General features: G+C 43.8%; 1 protein-coding gene across 4 annotated transcripts in view; it reads left to right on the top strand.

Moving 5' to 3' along the window:
- The window catches only part of mtmr7a (myotubularin related protein 7a), a 37,707-nt gene extending 16,473 nt beyond the window's left edge, over nt 1-21,234 (top strand). For 3 of the 4 annotated variants that reach the window (XM_042325914.1, XM_042325915.1, XM_042325917.1), the window contains 9 exons: nt 11,484-11,618; nt 11,942-12,074; nt 15,425-15,534; nt 16,750-16,875; nt 17,632-17,681; nt 17,810-18,010; nt 19,414-19,548; nt 19,723-19,849; nt 20,005-21,234. In XM_042325914.1, the coding sequence (XP_042181848.1) occupies nt 11,484-11,618; nt 11,942-12,074; nt 15,425-15,534; nt 16,750-16,875; nt 17,632-17,681; nt 17,810-18,010; nt 19,414-19,548; nt 19,723-19,849; nt 20,005-20,358 (1,371 nt within the window). In that variant the 3' untranslated portion in view covers nt 20,359-21,234. Of the gene's footprint in view, nt 1-11,483; nt 11,619-11,941; nt 12,075-15,424; nt 15,535-16,749; nt 16,876-17,631; nt 17,682-17,809; nt 18,011-19,413; nt 19,549-19,722; nt 19,850-19,989 lie in introns of all 4 variants that reach the window. The other variant, XM_042325916.1, reaches the window with a different exon arrangement.
- Nucleotides 21,235-21,860: the final 626 nt, after the last annotated feature.

Below are 21,860 nucleotides of genomic sequence, written 5' to 3' on the forward strand. Positions count from 1 at the left end.
ATAATTCATTGACAGTGTCACCAGCAAAGCACCATCACACCTCCATGCTTCACGGTGGGAACCACACATGTGGAGTTCATCCGTTCACCTACTCTGCGTCTCACAAAGACACAGTGGTTGGAACCAAAAATCTCAAATTTGGACTCATCAGACCAAAGGACAGATTTCCACCGGCCTAATGCCCATTGGTCGTGTTTCTTGGCCCATGCATGTCTCTTCTTCTTATTGATATTCTTAAGTACAGTGGCTTGCGAAAGTATTCACCCCCCTAGGCATTTTTACTATTTTGTTGCCTTACAACCTGGTTTGTATCATTTGATTTACAGAACATGCTTATTAACACTTTGAAGATGCAAAATATATATTTTTTGTGAAACAAACAAGAAGTAAAACAAAAAAGCAGAGTACCTGAGCGTGCGTAACTATTCACCCCCCAAAGATGTTGATCCACCTTTTGCAGAAATTACAGCTGCAAGTCTCTTGGGGTATGCCTCTATAAGCTTGGCACATTCAGCCACTGGGATTTTTGCCCATTCTTCAAGGCAAAACTGCTCCAACTCCTTCAAGTTGGATGGGTTCCGCTGGTGTACAGCAATCTTTAAGTCATACCACAGATTCTCAATTGGATTGAGGTCTGGGCTTTGACTAGGCCATTCCAAGTCATTTAAATGTTTTCCCTTAAACTACTCGAGTGCTGCTTTAGCAGTATGCTTAGGGTCATTGTCCTGCTGGAAGGTGAACCTCCGTCCAAATCTCTGGAAGACTGAAACAGGTTTGCCTTAAGATTTTCCTGTATTTAGCGCCATCCATCATTCCTTCAATTCTGACCAGTTTCCCAGTCCCTGCCGATGAAAAACATTCCCACAGCATGATGCTGCCACCACCATGCTTCACTGTGGGGATGGTGTTCTCGAGTGATGAGAGGTGTTGGGTTGGCGCCAGACATACCATTTTCCTTGATGGCCAAAATGCTACATTTTAGTCTCATCTGACCAGAGTACCTTCTTCCATATGTTTGGGGAGTCTCCCACATGCCTTTTGGTGAACACCAAATGTATTTGCTTATTTTTTTTCTTTAAGCAATGGCCACTCTTCCGTAAAGCCCAGCTCTGTGGAGTGCAGCTCCTTCAGGGTTATCTTTGGTCTCTTTGTGGCCTCTCTGATTAATGCCCTCCTTGCCTGGTCTGTGAATTTTGGTGGGCGGCCCTCTCTTGGCAGGTTTGTTGTGGTGCCATATTCTTTCAATGCTTTAATAATGGATTTAATGGTGCTCCGTGGGATGTTTGAAGTTTTGGATGTTTTTTTCTAACCCAACCCTGATCTTTACTTCTCCACAACTTTGTCCCTGACCTGTTTGGAGAGCTCCTTGGTATTCATGGGGACGCTTGCTTGGTGGTGCCCATTGCTTAGTGGTGTTGCAGACTCTGGGGCCTTTCAAAAGAGGTGTGTATATACAGGTTACATACACTTAGGTTGGAGTCATTAAAACTAGTTTTTCAACCACTCCACAAATTTCTTGATAAGAAACTATAGTTTTGGCATGTCGGTTAGGACTTCTACTTTGTGCATGACCCAAGTAATTTTTCCAACAATTGTTTACAGACAGATTATTTCACTTGTAATTCACTGTATCACAATTCCAGTGGGTCAGAAGTGTACATACACTAAGTTGACTGTGCCTTTAACTTCTCATGGCTGCAGAGGCAGTATTGAGTAGCTTGGATGAAAGGTGCCCAGAGGTGCCCAGAGTAAACGGCCTGCTCCTCAGTCCCAGTTGCTAATATATGCATAGTATTATTAGTATTGGATAGAAAACACTCTGAAGTTTCTAAAACTGTTTGAATGATGTCTGTGAGTATAACAGAACTCATATGGCAGGCAAAAACCTGAGAAGAAATCCAAACAGGAAGTGGGAAATCTGAGGTTGGTAGATTTTCAGCCCAGCCCCTATTGAATACACAGTGGGATATTGGTTATGTTGCACTTCCTAAGGCTTTCACTAGATGTCAACCGTCTTTAGAAACTTGTTTGAGGATTCTACTGTGAAGTGGGACCGAATGAGAAGGGAATGAGTAAGGTCTGCCATGAGCTGACCATGCTCTGACCATGTGCGTTCACATGAGAGGGAGCTCTGTTCCATCGCACTTCTGAAGACAATGGAATTCTCCGGTTGGAACATTATTGACGTTTTATGTTAAAAACATCCTAAAGATTGATTCCATACATCTTTTGACATGTTTCTACGGACAGGAACGGAACTTTTTGACATTTCGTATGCAACTAGGGAACGCGCTTCATGACTTTGGATTTGTTTACCAACGTGCTAACAAAAGTAGCTCTTTGGACATAAATGATGGACATTATCGAACTAAATCAAACATTTAATGTGGAACTGGGATTCCTGGGAGTGCATTCTGATGAAGATAATCAAAGGTAAGTGAATATTTATAATGCTATTTCTGACTTCTGTTGACTACCCAATATGGCGGATATCTTTTTGGCTGCTTTGTTGTTTGAAAGCTGTACTCAGATTATTGCATGGTTTGCTTTTTCCGTTAAGTTTAAAAAAAATCTGACACAGCGGTTGCATTAAAAAGAAATGTATCTATATTTCCATGTCTAACAATTGTATTTTCATCGACATTTATAATGAGTATTTCTGTAAATAGATGTGGCTCTCTGCACAATCACTGCATGTTTTAGAACTACTGAACGTAACACGCCAATGTAAAATGAGATTTTTTTAATATAAATATGCACTTTATCAAACAAAACATGAAGTCCTATGAGTGTCATCTGATGAAGATCATCAAAGGTTAGTGATTCATTTTTATCTCTATTTGTGCTTTTTGTGACTCCTCTCTTTGGCTGGAAAAATGGCAGAATTTTTCTGTGACTAGGTGGTGACCTAACATAATCGTTTGTGGTGCTTTCGCTGTAAAGAATATTTGAAATCGGACACTTTGGTGGGATTAACAACAAGATGACCTTTAAAATGGTATAAAATACATGTATGTTTGAGGAATTTTAATTATGAGATTTCTGTTGTTTGAATTTGGCACTCTGCACTTTCACTGGCTGTTGTCATGTCAATCCCGTTAACTGGATTGCAGCCCTAAGAAGTTTTAAACAGCTTGGAAAATTCCAGAAAAAGATGTCCTGGCTTTAGAAGCTTCTGATAGGATAATTGACATAATTTGAGTCAATTGGAGGTGTACCTGTGGATGCATTTCAAGGCCTACCTTCAAACTCAGTGCCTCTATGCTTGACATCATGGAAAAATCTAAAGAAATCAGCCAAGACCTCAGAAAACAAATTGTAGACCTCCACAAGTCTGGTTCATCCTTGGGAGCAATTTCCACACGCCTGAAGGTACCACGTTCATCTATGGCCTAGGTTTGCTGCACATGGGGACAAAGATTGTGCTTTTTGGAGAAATTTCCTCTGGTCTGATGAAACAAAAATAAAACTATTTGGCCATAATGACCATCGTTATGTTTGGAGGAAAAAGGGAGAAGTTTGCAAGCCGAATAAAACCTTCCCAACCGTGAAGCACTGGGGTGGCAGCATCATGTTGTGTGGGTGCTTTGCTGCAGAAGGAACAGGTGTCCTTCAAAAAATAGATGGCATCATGATGTAGGAAAATTATGTGGATATATTGAAACAACAGTCTCTATAAGACATCAGTCAGGAAGATAAAGCTTGGTCGCAAATGGGTCTTCCAAATGTACAATGACCCCAAGCACACTTCCAAAGTTGTAGCAAAGTGGCTTAAGGACAACAAAATTAAGGTATTGGAGTGGCCATCACAAAGCCCTCACCTCAATCCTATAGAAAATTTGTGGGCAGAACTGAAAAAGCGTGTGCGAGCAAGGAGGCCTACAAACCTGACTCAGTTACACCAGCTCTGTCAGGAGGAATTGGCCAAAATTCAACCAACTTATTGTGGGACCTGAAACCTGAAACGTTTGACCCAAGTTAAACAATTTAAAGGCAATGTTACCAAATACTAATTGAGTGTATGTAAACTTCTGACCCACTGGGAATGTGATGAAAGAAACATAAGCTGAAATAAATAATTCTCTCTACTATTATTCTGACATTTCACATTCTTAAAATAAAGTGGTGATCCTAACTGACCTAAGACAGGGAATTTTCCCTAGGATTCAATGTCAGGAATTGTGAAAAACTGAGTTTAAATGTAGTTGGCTAAGGTGTATGTAAACTTCTGACTTCAACTGTATACTGAGATTTCACACAGGTGGGCTTTATTTAACTAATTATATGACTTCTGAAGGTAATTAATTGCACCAGATCTTATTTAGGGGCATCTTAGCAAAGGGGGTGAATACATATGCCGCACCACTTTTCCGTTTTTTATTTTTTAGAATTTTATGAAACAAGTTATTTTTTTATTTCACTTCACCAATTTGAACTTTTTCGTGTATGTCCATTACATGATCTCCAAATAAAAATCCATATAAATTACAGGTTGTAATGCATCAAAATAGTAAAAAAGCCAAGGGGGGGTGAATACTTTTGCAAGGCACTGTATGGCTGTGATTAGGTTCAGGTCAGGCTGTGATTTGTATTTGTTATGGATCCCTATTAGCTGCTGCCAAAGCAGCAGATACTCTTCCTGGGGTCCAGCAAAATTAAGGCAGTTTAAACAATTTTAAAATGTGTCACGAATCCCTCCGAAGATGGTGCCTCTTCCTGTTCGGGCGGCGCTCGGGGGTCGTCGTCGCCGGGCTACTAGCTGCCACCGATTCCCTTTTCTGTTTCATTTAGTTGTGTCTGATTAGTTGCACCTGTTTCGTGTTTAGGTTTTGGTTGTGGGCTATTTAAACCCGGTAGGCCCGTCGGCTTTTGTGTGGGCTTGTTGTTCTGTTTATGGTGTGTGAATATTTTGTGGATTCCATTTTTCCGAACAGTTTCATCCTGTTTGTTGGACTGGGTCTTTATGCGCCCTTGTGTGTGTGGCGTGACCGTCTCTCTGTTTTTTGGAAATAAAAGATCCACATTTTGAACTACCCTGCTCTCTGCACCTGACTCCTCCACCCACTACCTCTAGAAGCCGTTACAAAATTTTACAATACATTCACAGATTTCACAACACACTGTGTGCCCTCTGGCCCCTACTCCACCACTACCACATATCTACAGTACTGAATCCATGTGTATGTATAGTGCGTATGTTATCGTGTGTGTGTATGCATGTGTCTGTGCCAATGTTTGTGTTGCTTCACAGTCCCCGCTGTTCCATAAGGTGTTTTTTTAATCTGTTTTTTAAATCCAATTTTACTGATTTCGTCAGTTATTTGATGTGGAATAGAGTTCCATGTAGTCATGGCTCTATGTAGTACTGTGTGCCTCCCATAGTCTGTTCTGGACTTGGGGACTGTGAAGAGACCTCTTGTGGCATGTCTTGTGGGGTATGCATGGGTGTCCAAGCTGTGTGCCAGTAGTTTAGACAGACAGCTCGGTGCATTCAACATGTCAATACCTCTCATAAATAAAAGTAGTGATGAAGTTAATCTCTCCTCCACTTTCAGCCAGGAGAGATTGACATGCGTATTATTAATATTAGCTCTCTGTATATCCAAGGGCCAGCCGTGCTGCCCTGTTCTGAGCCCATTGCAAAGTCCTTTTTTGTGGCACTTGACCACACGACTGAACAGTAGTCAAGGTGCGACAATACTAAGGCCTGTAGGACCTGCCTTGTTGATAGTGTTGTTAAGAAGGCAGAGCATCTCTTTATTATAGACAGACTTCTCCCCATTTTAGCTACTACTGCATCAATATGTTTTGACCATGACAGTTTACAATCTAGTGTTACTCCAAGCAGTTTAGTCATCTCAACTTGCTCAATTTCCAAATGGTTTATTACAAGATTTAGTTGAGGTTTAGGTTGCAGTGAGTGTTTTGTTCCAAATACAATGCTTTCAGTTTTAGAAATATTTAGGGCTAACTTATTCCTTGCCACCCACTCTTAAACCAACTGCAGCTCTTTGTTGAGTGTTGCAGTCATTTCAGTTGCTGTAGCAGCTGATGTGTATAGTGTTGAGTCATCCGCATACATATCAAATCAAATCAAATCAAATTTATTCATATAGCCCTTCGTACATCAGCTGATATCTCAAAGTGCTGTACAGAAACCCAGCCTAAAACCCCAAACAGCAAGCAATGCAGGTGTAGAAGCACGGTGGCTAGGAAAAACTCCCTAGAAAGGCCAAAACCTAGGAAGAAACCTAGAGAGGAACCAGGCTATGTGGGGTGGCCAGTCCTCTTCTGGCTGTGCCGGGTGGAGATTATAACAGAACATGGCCAAGATGTTCAAATGTTCATAAATGACCAGCATGGTCGTATAATAATAAGGCAGAACAGTTGAAACTGGAGCAGCAGCACGGCCAGGTGGACTGGGGACAGCAAGGAGTCATCATGTCAGGTAGTCCTGGGGCATGGTCCTAGGGCTCAGGTCCTCCGAGAGAGAGAGAGAGAGAGAGAGAGAGAGAGAGAGAGAAAGAGAGAATTAGAGAACGCACACTTAGATTCACACAGGACACCGAATAGGACAGGAGAGGTACTCCAGATATAACAAACTGACCCTAGCCCCCCGACACATTAACTACTGCAGCATAAATACTGGAGGCTGAGACAGGAGGGGTCAGGAGACACTGTGGCCCCATCCGAGGACACCCCCAGACAGGGCCAAACAGGAAGGATATAAACTCTGGCTTTACTGAGTCAGTGGCATGTCGTTAGTAAAAAATTTAAAAAGCAAGGTGCCTAAACAGCTACCCTGGGGAATTCCTGATTCTAACTGGATTGTATTTGATAGGCTTCCATTTAAGAACACCCTCTGTGTTCTGTTAGACAAGTAACTCTTTAAGATTCAGGTCAGGCTCCTAGCAGTGTATATGGCTTTGATAAGCTTCAGGCAAGGCTACTAGCAGTATATATGGCTGTGATAAGTTTCAGGTCAGGCTCCTAGCAGTATACATTGCTGTGATAAGGTTCAGGCCAGGCTCCTTGCAGTATATATGGCTGTGATACGGTTCAGGTCAGGCTCCTAGCAGTATATATGGCTGTGATACGGTTCAGGTCAGGCTCCTAGCAGTATATATGGCTGTGATAAGATTTAGGTCAGGCTCCTAGCAGTTTACATGGCTATGATAAGCTTCAGGCCAGGCTCCTAGCAGTATACATGGCTGTGATAAGGTTCAGGCCAGGCTCCTTGCAGCTCCTTGCAGTATCTAGTTCAGACAGGGCTGGGCTTTTCTGGCACAGGCTTCACTTCCCAATGAAACCCAGGGCTCCCCTCTGATGAACAAATCTTTTCTTTTCAATGCACTTCTATGAAGTACGGTATGAGTGCATGTGTGTCCCAAATAGCACCCTATTCCTTATATAGCACACTACTTTTGACCAGGGCCCAATATGGTGCTATTTGGAATGCAGCCCATGTATGACCCACCCTAGAGACCAGAGTCAGAGCAGAGTGAATTAGACATACAACCGGCTTCAATCTCTGCACAGGACTGATGACTACTACATCTGTGTGCCTGTGTATCTACTGTAGAACAGTGAGGACCTGTCACGATCGTCGTAAGAAGCGGACCAAAATGCAGCGTGATATGTGTTCATGATGATATTTTAGTTAAAGAAAGCACTGAACACTGAATACAAAACCAGAAACGAAAAATGACCGTGAAGCTATATACCAAAATGTGCTGACACAAGCAACTAACATAGACACATAGAAAGCAAACTATGGTCAGGGCGTGACTGGCTGGTGGCTCTGGCAGCTCCTGGCTGACTGATGGCTCTGGCAGCTCCTGGCTGACTGACGGCTCTGGCAGCTCCTGGCTGACTGATGGCTCTGGCAGCTCCTGGCTGACTGATGGCTCAGGACAGACTGGCGGCTCTAGCAGCTCAGGACAGGTGGGAGACTCTAGCAGCTCTGGACAGGTGAGAGATTCTAGCAGCTCTGGACAGGCGGGAGACTCTTGCAGCTCTGGACAGGCGGGAGACTCTAGCAGCTCTGGACAGGTGGGAGACTCTAGCAGCTCTGGACAGGCGGTAGACTCTAGCAGCTCTGGATAGACGGGAGACTCTAGCAGCTCTGGACAGACGGGAGACTCAAGCAGCTCTGGACAGACGGAAGGCTCTGGCAGCGCTGGACAAGCGGGAGACCCTGTAGGCAGAAGACGAAGAGACAGCCTGGTACGGGGGGCTGGCACCGGAGGGCTGGTGAGTGGAGGTGGAACTGGATAGACCAGACCGTGCAGGCACACTGGAGCTCTTGAGCACCTAGCCTGCCCAACCTTACCTGGTTGAATGCTCCCCGTAGCCCGACCAGTGCGGCGAGGTGGAATAGGCCGCACTGGGCTGTGCTGGCGAACCGGGGACACAATGTGTAAGGCTGGTGCCATGTACGCCGGCCCAAGGAGACGCACTGGAGACCAGATACGTAGAGCCGGCTTCATGGCACCTGGCTCGATGCCCACTCTAGCCCGGCCGATACGAGGAGCTGGAATGTGCCACACCGGGCTATGCACCCGCACCGGGGACACCGTGCGCTCCACAGCATAACACCCCGGTGGAAGGATATGGGGAGCATCCAGCCAGGTAGGGTTGGGCAGGCTCGGTGCTCGAGACCTCCAGTGCGCATCCACGGTCCGGTCTATCCGGTGCCTCCTCCACACACCAGGCCTCCGGTGGCAGCCCCCCGCACCAGGCTGTCTCTCCGTCTCCTCCCTACAGGTGCTCCCGCCTGTCCAGCGCTGCCAGAGGCTCCCGCCTGCCCAGCGCTGCCAGAGTCTCCCGCCTGTCCAGCGCTGCCAGAGCCTCCCGCCTGTCCTGAGCTGCCAGAGTAGCCCGCCTGTCCTGAGCTGCCAGAGTCGCCCGCCAGTCAGGAGCTGCCAGAGTCTCCCGCCTGCCCAGCGCTGCCAGAGGCTCCCGCCTGCCCAGCGCTGCCAGAGTCTCCCGCCTGTCCAGCGCTGCCAGAGTCTCCCGCCTGTCCAGCGCTGCCAGAGTCTCCCGCCTGTCCAGCGCTGCCAGAGTCTCCCGCCTGTCCAGCGCTAAAAGAGTCTCCCGCCTATCCAGCGCTGCCAAAGTCTCCCGCCTGTCCAGCGCTAAAAGAGTCTCCTGCCTGTCCAGCGTTGCCAGAGTCTCTACCTGTCCTAAGCTGCCAGAGTCTCCCACCTGTCCTGAGCTGCCAGAGTCGCCCGCCTGTCCTGAGCTGCCAGAGTCGCCCGCCTGTCCTGAGCTGCCAGAGTCGCCCGTCAGTCAGGAGCTGCCAGAGTCGCCCGTCAGTCAGGAGCTGCCAGAGTCGCCCGTCAGTCAGGAGCTGCCAGAGCCGCCGGTCAGTCAGGAGCTACCAGAGCTGCCGGTCAGTCAGGAGCCAGAGCCGTCGGTGAGTCAGGAGCTGCCAGAGCCGTCCATTACTCCGGTGCTGCCGGAATCTCCCGTCCATCGGGACCCGTTGCAAGGGTCCCCAGTCCGAGGTCGGCGTCGAGGGTCGCCGCTCTAAAGAGGCCACGGAGGCGGGTAAAGAGGCGGGAAAAGACTATGATGGAGTTGGGTCCACGTCTCCCACCAGGCATAGCCCGGTGGGAAGGATCGGAGGACCAATGCGCAGGACCCAACTCACGCCCTGACCATACTAACACAAAAACATAACAAAAGAACTAAGTTGAGAACGTGACAGTACCCCCCCCCAGTCTCGATATAAAGCTCATATTTCAGTAGAACAGTGAGGATCAGTTTCTATAAAAAGCTCATATTGCAGTAGAACGGTGAGGTCCAGTCTCTATATAAAGTTCATATTGCAGTAGAACAGTGAGGACCCGTCTCTATATAAAGTTCATATTGCAGTAGAACAGTGAGGTCCAGTCTCTATATAAAGTTCATATTGCAGTAGAACAGTGCGGACCAGTCTCTATATAAAGCTCATATTGTAGTAGAACAGTGAGGACCAGTCTCTATGTAAAGTTCATATTGCAGTAGATCAGTAGGGACCAGTCTCTATATAAAGTTCATATTGCAGTCGAACACTGAGGAGCAGTATTCTATATAAAGCTCATTTTGCAGTAGAACAGTAGGGACCAGTCTCTATATAAAGTTCATATTGCAGTCGAACACTGAGGAGCAGTATTCTATATAAAGTTCATATTGCAGTAGAACAGTGAGGACCAGTCTCTATATAAAGTTCATATTGCAGTAGATCAGTAGGGACCAGTCTCTATATAAAGTTCATATTGCAGCAGAACAGTAGGGACCAGTGTCTTTATAAAGTTCATATTGCAGTTGAACAGTGAGGACCAGTCTCTATATAAAGTTCATATGGCAATAGAACAGTGCGGACCAGTCTCTATATAAAGCTCATATTGCAGTGGAACGGTAGGGACCCGTCTCTATATAAAGTTCATATTGCAGTAGAACAGTGCCGACCAGTCTCTATATAAAGCTCATATTGCAGTGGAACGGTAGGGACCCGTCTCTATATAAAGTTCATATTGCATTGGAACAGTGAGGACCAGTCTCTATATAAATGTCATATTTCAGTAGAACAATGAGGACCAGTCTCTATATACAGCTCATATTTTAGTAGAAGAGTGAGGACCAGTCTCTATATAAAGTTCATATTGCAGTAGATCAGTAGGGACCAGTCTCTATATAAAGTTCATATTGCAGTCGAACACTGAGGAGCAGTATTCTATATAAAGCTCGTATTGCAGCAGAACAGTAGGGACCAGTGTCTTTATAAAATTCATATTGCAGTAGATCAGTGAGGGCCAGTCTCTATATAAAGTTCATATTGCAGTAGAACAGTGAGGACCAGTCTCTATATAAAGCTCATATTGCAGTAGAACAGTGAGGACCCGTCTCTATATAAAGTTCATATTGCAGTAGAACAGTGCGGACCAGTCTCTATATAAAGTTCATATTGCATTGGAACAGTGAGGACCAGTCTCTATTTAAAGGTCATATTGCAGTAGAACAATGAGGACCAGTCTCTAAAGAATGTTCATATTGCAGTTGAACAGTGAGAACCAGTCTCTATATAAAGTTAATATTGCAGTAGAACAGTCGGGACCAGCCTCTATATAAAGTTCATATTGCAGCCTGGGTTAGAGTGTTTTATGTGTGAGGTCAGGTTCCCAGGGTTCAGTGTTCAGATGTGGCTCTGTTCTCCCTGCTGCTCTGTATGTATGATCTGTGGGGGACAAGTCACTCTGGGAACCACACAGGGGTCGCTGGCCCAATCTCCCCCACGCCTCATACAAAAATATGAAATTGTGCAGTTCCTGTATTACGCCAAGACATAATCACTATGGTAAATGTAGGTTTCTGTCCTAAATATGTATCAGCAGTGTGAATATGCCATTATTCTGACTGTATAGTACAACAGGGCCTTGTATACATAGTATATTACATTGTTTTTAGAGTAAATTCTCTCCCTTCTACCCCCTCTCCAGGCTGCCATCTGTCGTAGCAGTCAGCCCCTGTCTGGCTTCAGTGCCCGCTGCCTAGAGGATGAGCAGATGCTGGAGGCCATTGTGAGGTCCAACCCCCGTAGTGACTTCATGTATGTGGTGGACACCAGGCCCAAGGTGAGCCCCTGGCCACAGGGCCAATGGAAGTCCTTCAACAACGTCTATTCTGTATGTTCAGGTGGAGCTTTGTTTTTCAATGCAGCACTTTGCCAGCTGGGCCCTGGGGCCAGGGGCTCATCTTGGGCCTGGTGTCAGCTGGTCAAGCTCACATTAAATGCCTGGCTTCATGCCGTTCAGAACATGCACAACATGTACAAAAACAGTGGCAACCTTCATCCTAACTTTAACATGCGGAAGCCTTGCTCCATCTAGTCTTTAAAAGTCATGTCTCTCTGAGGATTTCTCTTTGATTAAACTGTATGTACTGTATGTCTTTCCAGCTTAATGCAATAGCAAACCGAGCAGCAGGGAAAGGCTATGAAAACGAAGACAACTACTCCAACATCAAGTTTCAGTTCATAGGCATTGAGAACATCCATGTGATGAGGAACAGCCTCCAGAAAATGCTAGAAGGTATGAATCAGGTCAACTCCCACAGTGTTGGAGGCCTGTAGCAGATCATCTTACATTGCATCCATATGAATACTCTACAGTCGGCCAGCTAGCTATCACTCTGTGGCTCACTAGACCTCGTTCAGCCATAAAAGCCAATCTCTGTGTTGTTCAGTACATCACTGAGAGCTTGATTTCAGAGAATGCCAAAGTAATATTCACTCACAGCCACAGGTTTGTTTTGTCTACTGTCTCTCAACTTTATTAAAACCCAATACAGTTCCAGACTGGATTAATCTTGATCCCTCAAATGTGATCCCACTTCATTCTCTTTAAGTGGAATCAATATACCAGGTCCCCTGCCACCCCTGTGGCTTTAATATGCAGCGATGCAGACTGCTCTGCTCTGCAATCAGGACTTAGGTTGACCCATAGGAGCGTTTCTGGGCAATGTGCAGGGCCAGGAAGACATTGAATCCATCTGGATTTCATCTGCAAACTATTTTTGTTTCCTGGAGTGGCCGATTTGGGACCTTTTTCCCCTTAAGAGGGAGACGGAGGGCGTGAGAATTATGTGATTTAGCGTATGAAAAATAATATCTGGCCTTAGCTGTGATAACTCCTTGCCCCCTGGAAACACAAGGGAGTCTACGGGTTCTGAAGAATGCAAGAGAGAGGCTTTGTCCTGCAACAGATTGCATGGCACTGCAGTAGATAGCTATGTCAGTTCAAAACATTTTTTTCATTATTCTTCAGAGAACAATAGTTTCCCGGAAATTAGCCCATGCTGTAAAACCAAGGTTGACTGAACCCGTTGACTGAACCTGCAGGCTCCAGCTGCCTGTTGCAGAGTCACATGTCAGGTGGGCTCACGGGTCAGCGCACTAATATTGTCTGGAAGTACAGTACTCAGGGTCACACACACACGTCAACACATCTGTCAACCCACCCCTCTGTGTACCTCTGTCAACTCTTAATAGCCGTCTAGAGATGGATGTTTTTGTAGGGAGTTGGCATATCTACAAATGATTATTGAAAATATTTGTGTTTATTTGAAAACTCCTTTGTTAACCAAGCTGTCAACACTGGAGAAACTCTGGAAACATTATTTTGTCACTTTGTCACAACTGACAAATTATTGATCTTAAACTTTCAGATTAAAAATGAAAAGTTATACACTGTATGTTTTCAAGGAAAACAAATCACGTAATGCATTAAGCTGTATGCTGCAGAATTGAGTCTGCATTTAGTTGCCTGTCTTCTGTCTCAATATTTAAAGTGATGTCCAGTGTCAAATGGCCTGTGTCAATATTGACTCAAGAGTCCCCAACATCATATTGGGAAGAAAACATACAGTACCAGTCAAAAGTTTGGACATACCTACTCATTCCAGGGTTTTTCTTTGTTTTTACTATTTTCTACATTGTAGAATAATACTGAAGACATTGAAACTATGAAATAACACACATGGAATCATGTAGTAACCAAAGAAGTGTTAAACAAATTCAAATATATTTTATATTTGAGATTATTCAAACCAGCTTCATGAGGTAGTCACTTGGAATGCATTTCAAATTAACAGGTGTGCCTTGTTAAAAGTTAATTTGTGGAATTTCTTTCCTTAATGCATTTAAGCCAATCAGTTGTGTTGTGACAAGGTAGGGGTGGTATACAGAATATAGCCCTATTTGGTAAAAGACCAAGTCCATATTATGGCAAGAACAGCTCAAATAAGCAAAGAGAAACGACAGTCCATCATTACTTTATGACTTGAAGGTCAGTCAATCTGGAAAATTTCAAGAACTTTGAAAGTGTCTTCAAGTGCAGTCGCAAAAACCATCAAGCTCTATGATGAAACTGGCTCTCATTAGGACCGCCACAGGAAAGGAAGACCTAGAGTTACCTCTGCTGCAGAGGATAAGTTCATTAGAGTTACCAGCCTCAGAAATTGCAGCCCAAATAAATGCTTCACAGTGTTCAAGTAACAGACACATCTCAACATCAACTGTTCAGAGGAGACTGTGTGAGTCAGGCCTTCAAAGAAACCACTACTAAAGGACACCAATAAGAAGAAGAGACTTGCTCCGGCCAAGAAACACAAACAATTGACATTAGACCGGTGGAAATCTGTCCTTTGGCCTGATGAGTCCAAGTCTCCGCATGTGTGGTTTCCACCGTGAAGCATGGAGGAGGAGGTGTGATGGTGTGGGGGTGCTTTGCTGGTGACACTGTCAGTGATTTATTTAGAATTCAAGGCACACTTAGCCAGCATGGCTACCACAACATTATGTTTCAAATATTTTTTATTAAACACACACAAGAATGGTGTCTAGGTATACAAGACAGGTATACAATTCTTATCTAAACATAAAAGAGCATACAGGAACAACAAGACCCAGAGTTCTGGGGCAGAACAAATAATACAAAACACGACATACAAAACAAGGACACGTAGAAAGAAAGAGGGAAGATGTCCCCCTACCCCCCTTATTCCCTCAAACCCCCCGTCCCCTATTATATTACAATTGAGAGTGCGTTAATAAGTACAAATTCACAGCGCCGACTCGTCCAAGTAGGAGAGGAAAGGCTGCCAGATTTGATCAAATGTTGATAATTTATTGTTCAGAATATATCTAATTCTTTCTAAGTGTACAGTGTTTGCCAATTCACTGAGCCATAATTTGGTAGAGGGCGCTTCCCTCCTTTTCCAAAACAACAAGATTCGTTTTTTTGCCGAGATGAGACCGTACGAGATTAGTTGTTTTGGGGGATTGGTTAATCCGTTTAGGGACTCAGATACTCCCAGGATTATCAGAAGCGGGTCTGGATCTATTGAAGTCTCCAAAACTTCAGAGAGGATCCCAAAAATTCCACACCAATAACCATGCAAGCTAGAGCATAGGGCAAAGCAGTGGAGTAGTGTCGGAACCGCAGAGTAGCAGCCAACACGTGCTCAGCATATGTGGGAACTCCTTCAAGTCTCTTGGAAAAGCATTCCTCATGAACCTGGTTGAGAGAGTGACAAGAGTGTACAAAGCTGTCATCAAGGCAAAGGGTGGCTAATTTGAAAAATCTCAAATGTATTTTGATTTGTTTAACACTTTTTTGGTTACTACATGATTCCATATGTGTTATTTCATTTTTTTATGTCTTCACTATTATTCTCCAATATAGGAAATGGTCAAAATAAAGAAAAACCTTGAATTTCAAAGTTTTCTAGAAATCCCAGTTAGAAGATTTCTGGAATCAGGAATGAATAAGCAGAAAATCTTTGAATCCTCCAATCATGATTTCTGGAAAACCGGGAAATTATGGGGAATTTGTAACCGTATCCGTGTCTACCACTGAACCCGGTGTGTTTTCCCCTGCAGTGAGTGAGGCATGGTCCCCCTCCATGACAGAGTTCCTGGAGGGTCTGGAAAGCTCAGGCTGGCTAAAACACATCAAAGCTGTCCTGGATGCTGGCATCTTCATCGCCAAGGTTAGTCTGTCTGGATGATAAATCCCCTCTGTCTGTCTCAGTGCTACACTTAACCCTCCTGTTGTGTTCTTTTCATGTTAATTCATTCTGTGTTCCCGGTCCAAAATGACCAACCCATTATAGCTGATTGTAAATCCATTATAATACATATATTACCACCTAATGTTGTGTTCGATCTTTTTATCAACTTAAGTTCTTGTGAACAGTTTTTTTAATTTTCTATTTGCTATTTATAGTCTGTAGACCTCATTGACCAGAGCTCATACAACTCGTTTTTGAGTTTAAAAAAGCACAATGTATGGATTATTTTGACTATAACAAATACTCAGATGAAACACATTGTGCTATTTATCACAGACTACTTTGTGTCAAAGTTTAACAAGGACTCTCCTCCTCACCAGTGTCATGATCAAAGATATAATCAAGAGCCTCACATACACTATATCGTTTGGTCATTGTGCTGCCACAGAATGAATTGTCAGCATGGCCTCAAAAAAGCTTTATATACCAGAGCTGCAAGAAAAGTTCTAAATATTATTGAAACAATATTGCGATTGTTTGTGAGAATGCCAACAGGTGTGGTTCCTGTGGGGGAAAGATTCTATTGGGGAAAGGTTCCCGTAGGGGTTGCCATGGAAGTGAAGAAGGGGAGTGAGGTGTGTGTGTGTGTGTATGTGTGTGTGTGTGTGTGTGTGTGTGTGTGTGTGTGTGTGTGTGTGTGTGTGTGTGTGTGTGTGTGTGTGTGTGTGTGTGTGTGTGTGTGTGTGTGTGTGTGTGTGTGTGTGTGTGTGTGTGTGTGTGTGTGTGTGTGTGTGTGTGCCCTCAAACACACATGCATGTGGGGTTCTGGGAGAGGAAGTGTGTCCATCTGATGAATGGGCATATGCCTGAACTCAATTTTATACACTAATTGTAGTCTCACCCATTCATTTCTAATGACCGGTCATTTTTGACTGGGAACACCACAGGTGTACAAATGTTAAATAAAACACCCACAATGTGATGAAAATCATCAAAATGTATTTTGTGTGTTCAGATGCCCCATGTGGACAACGTCATGGAACCTTATGACAATCAGATTAAATGAACTACATTTTTCAGAGAGTAAACGTGTAAATCTGGCAAATTCGACGGGAACACAGCAGGAGGGTTAAGTTATTGTTTCTCAGACTCTCTCTCTCTCGTGTCTGCGTGCGTGCATGCATGCATGTGTAGGCCGTTGCAGAGGATGGCGTCAGTGTCTTGGTCCACTGCTCAGACGGTTGGGATCGTACTGCTCAGGTGTGCTCTGTGGCCTCCGTGCTCCTGGACCCCTACTACAGGACTCTCAAAGGACTCATGGTACATCCCCTACTGTCTCTCTGAGCAGGGTATCTGCATATTCACTAGTGTACATCTTGAACCTATAGTCAGTTTATAGTGTATGGGTTCATGTATGTCATATTCATAGAAATAATTACCCTAAATATTATATCATACAGACAGCTCTTAACACATGATCAGCAGGTTTGTAATGATTAATGTTTAAAACCTCCTCTACCTAGTAGCCACTAGCGCTCAATACGTGTTTGAATAGATGGCACTTCATTTGAAATGAAGAACATTCCTTTTCCCTTCGTTTCTGGCTGTGTTTTAGTTTTTCACATTTTTATTGACATGTAAGCACATTGATGTTGACATACTGTTAAATTACGGTGTGATTGTAGTTGATCACGTCCTCTTGGACGGTAATGTAAGTAGGTCCGTGCTGTGCTTATGGTTCTGGATTCTTTGATCATGAGGATTTGCTCTGTCTGACTGGGTTTCTGCCAAAAGGCATCTCCATGGAAAAAAGTTACTGTGACAGGAAGCCTGACTTCTTACAATCATCTTGAGACTTAGTAGAAAACCACCCCACACATTGGGTGAGGAAGTTCAAGCTTTCTCATGGTGCAAACTGTCTCTCTCTCTGTAATATTTGTACTCTTTACTGTCCAAGTGTAAGCTGTGAAACAAAGATGAAAGTGATGAAACAGGTTTAGACCCAAGTTATATACAAATAACACCTTCTGGCATCCTCATGCATAAGTAAATCATATTTTATTCCCCTGTATTCAGGTTCTCATTGAAAGAGACTGGGTTTCCTTTGGACACAAGTTCTCTCACAGGTGTGAACTATTGTGTTTTCTTGCAGATATAATTATTTCCTTTAGCAACAAAATCAAAAGTTGTACACTATATAGGGAATGGGGTGCCATTTGGGAAGCAGGCTGCCCATGTTGCCCTCTCCCCTCAGATACAACCACCTGGATGGAGACCCCAAGGAGGTGTCCCCGGTCATAGACCAGTTCCTGGAGTGTGTGTGGCAGCTGTCGGAGCAGTTCCCCTGTGCCTTCGAGTACAACGAGAGGTTCCTCATCACCATCCACAACCACATCTACTCCTGCCAGTACGGAAACTTCATAGGCAATAACCAGAAGGAGAGGACGGAGCTTAGGTAATAACCAGAAGGAGAGGGCGGAGCTTAGGTAATAACCAGAAGGAGAGGGCGGAGCATAGATAATAACCAGAATGAGAAAGCAGAGCTAAGGTAATAGATAGAAGTCTGTCAATTTGCCGTTCCTTGTCTTGAATTTTTGAAACTGACTGTGACTTCACACATAACTAATCTAAACTATTTACTGAAATGTTAAAGCTTTTTTGCTTATTATTTCAGATATAATAGTGTTCAAATTCACCTAACATGAAACACAGATTTAAACAAATAGGCCTACTGGGCTAGCCAATACAAGAGACATGAACAGCTTCAGTCAGATCAGACAAAAGAGAGCAGGAATTCACACACACATTCTTTCTTTCTCAGTCAGAATTTTGTGTTCAGCTGTAGTTGGTTGTTGCCGTTTTTTTGAGAATGGCCTTATTTCTATTACAGCATATTGGATGACTGTCATTCATATTATATTCACCCAGCTCAATGTAACAGCGGTAGGTTTAGGCTACTACATGATACTCAAAATTTTAGAAGAGTTCCAGTGTTGGATAGCCATAGGTAACATAGAATCCTTCTCTGTTTGAGCCGGAGTAAGTGAAAGTGAATTTGTTTTCAGAAATATAGCTAAACTCTTTGAAAAAAGGGTTCCATAAAGGTTCTTCGGCTGTCCCCATAGGAAAACCATTTTTGGTTCCAGGTAGAACTCTTTTGGGTGCTAGCTAGCTGTAGCTTATGCTTTCAGTACTAGATTCATTCTCTGATCCTTTTATTGGGTGGACAACATGTCAGTTCATGCTGCAAAAACTCTGATAGGTTGGAGGATGTACTCCGGAAGTTGTCATAATTACTGTGTAAGTCTAGGGAAGGGGGTGAGAACCACGAGCCTCCTTGGTTTTGTATTGAAGTCAATATACCCAGAGGACGGAAACTAGCTGTCCTCTGGCTACACCATGGTGCTACACTACAGAGTGATGTTGAGACTACTGTAGACCTTCATTGCAAAACAGCGTTTTTTTAATCAATTATTTGGTGACATGTATAGTTTTATCTAAAAAGGATTACTTTTGTAATGTTTCGCTATTTGTATTTTTATCAAATTTACTGAGGAGTATGGTCCTCCCCTTTCTCTTCAGAGAAGCCTCCAACTGGTTGACATGTGTGGTGTGTTTTGTGTTGAGCTGTAGTTGACATGTGTGATGTGTGTGGCTGTAGTTGACATGTGTTATATGTGTGGCTGTAATTGACATGTGTGATGTTTGTGGCTGTAGTTGACATGTGTGATGTGTGTGGCTGTAGTTGACATGTGTGATGTGTGTCGGTAGTTGACATGTGTGATGTGTGTGTCTGTAGTTGACATGTGTGATGTTTGTGTCTATGGTTGACATGTGAGATATGTTTTGTGTTGTCAGACATCAGGAGAAGACCCATTCTCTGTGGACCTACTTGTGGGAGAACAGGACTGACCACATCAACCCCCTGTACAGACCTGACCACAGCCAGACTCAGGGGGTTCTGCACCCAGTTACCGCCCCCTACTGTTTTAAGTAGGTTGTGCATATTTAAGGACAAGTAGTATTTCCCAACAATTTTTCTCAACTGTATTGAATATGTATAAACTGTGTGTGTGTGTGTGTGTGTGTGTGTGTGTGTGTGTGTGTGTGTGTGTGTGTGTGTGTGTGTGTGTGTGTGTGTGTGTGTGTGTGTGTGTGTGTGTGTAGGTTCTGGAGGGCCTTATACAACCGTTTTGACAGAGGCATGCATCCTCGCCAGTCTGCGATAGACTACCTGATGGCCATCAGAGAGGAGACACAGCAGCTGGAGGAGCAGCTTGTCTCCCACGAGGAGGTAAGGCAGGACAGGAGGGCTGATGATATAGGCTATGTCCCAAATCACACTCTATTCCCTATTTCGTGCACTACTTTTGACCAGGACCATTTGATTGAAGTCGCTGTTCTTGTCTTAGTTTTTTTTCTAATATTATGTAGTGTTATCCACCCTAGAAAATAGCCATGTTGGAGAAGGAGCAGGGGAAGAGCATCCAGACTAAAACTAACACGTTGGATAGGAGCCACGCGGTGTGGGCCTCTCCCCCCTCAGAGAGCTGCCTGGGTTTGGCCAACACCCCAGGGGACTACAGCGGACTGGGAGACTTCCTCAGTTCATCACCCTGCCAGCAGATGGGGCCAGAGAGCAGTCTTCTGATCCTCCCCCGACGAGGGGAGCGCCGCAAACCGTCCGACCCAGACCTCTCCACCAACAGTGATGACCAGGAGTCGGGCATAGCAGACCTCAGCTCCCCGCCAAGTGAGGACAGTGCCAAGGACCCTGATGAGGCTGCCTACTCTGCTGCCTGAGCAGTAGTGACATTAATGTTGTCAGAGGGAAGAGAGGTGCACTTTAATGGGCAATTGCGCAATGGGTATTATGAACTGACTAACTGTTGGGAATGATTAGTCAGTGAAATGACAAGTGGATCTGATCTGTATGTGTGTTATTTGTGTAGAGATTTTACTTTTCATGTGGTTTATGGTATTCCATACTTAAGAAGTTAGCTACAACAATGAATGGATTTCGTCAGAGCCTTTACAACTAAATAAAATATTTAATGTTATATATTTATGCAAATGTGTAATATGATAATAATATATTTAAAAATTAAATTTGGACTAAAAATCTTTCAAGTGCACTGTAAACCAAAACATGATATCAAATGCCAAATTTGTCAATATACTCATGCAGTAAACCTCTCCTAATTTAGTGTAGTTTTATAACCAAAGCCAGTCCATCTGGTTCACTGGGCTCATTGTGCATGCTGTAACTCACGAAGCTACTGAACCAACCCAGCAGGCTGTAGCATGTGGAGATATTGGCATGCTAGTACTAGGGGACGGACACACAGGGAGGAGAGTAGCTTTGTGCATCTCACCCAACAGAATGATCGCAATTCTTCAAACAGTTTAGGTTTCTCTGTCAAAGCACAGGTACTGAATGTCTTGTGGAATAATATCTACTGCTATTGTAAGCATTGCATGTTGTTTTATTTGTATAAAGAATATACATAATATGTCCTATCTATATCCTATTTCAAAGGAATATTACAACATAAATATTTATTTTTATTTAGTTAATTTGTAAATGAATTGATTTGATTGTGTTAAAAGTTCACTAGAAAAGACCACTAAAGCTATAAGAGGACTTGTGCATTAAATAAAGATTGAACATTCTTGGGATTAAGACTTTTGCCTTACCTTATAAACAAAAAGTATATTTATGAAAGTTGATTCAACATTCAAGTTTTTGATGGATATTTTCTGCTCGCTTATGCTACGTTCATAACTAAGTGGGAAGGTGATATTTACCCATACGCATGGGAAAAATCCACCTGAATTACCCCTCCAACTCAATTACTGAGCTCTGACTTCTCGCACATGCTGTACCAGGGTTGCCTACTCCTTGTATGCATCATCCAACTAAATGCTTAGTTAGTATAATGGGGATCCTGTTTTCTGGAAACAATGCCTGCAGTACCGTGGACGGCCTTCAGTTTGAAATCGTCAATGCGAAGGTTGAGTCGTTCTCCCCTGGTAGTTCTGGCCCTGCTCTGTATGGATATTTTTGCCCACCCCCACAATGTACATTTTTTCAACCTGCACACTAGGAGGCGGCCAGACAAATTTTGGGGTGTAGTCTGCCAATAAACCTAGAAGAAGACGTAGAGACGAAAAGGAACCAGGGGTGTATTACATTAGTCCAAACAGTTGCAAACTAAAACGAGACGTTCTATTGGACAAATTCAGGTAAGTCACGCCCATTTCGTTCCGTTTGCTTCCGTTTAACAAACGTTTCGGAACAGAAT

This window comes from Oncorhynchus tshawytscha, linkage group LG08, assembly GCF_018296145.1.
Source record: "Oncorhynchus tshawytscha isolate Ot180627B linkage group LG08, Otsh_v2.0, whole genome shotgun sequence".
NCBI lineage: Eukaryota > Metazoa > Chordata > Actinopteri > Salmoniformes > Salmonidae > Oncorhynchus > Oncorhynchus tshawytscha.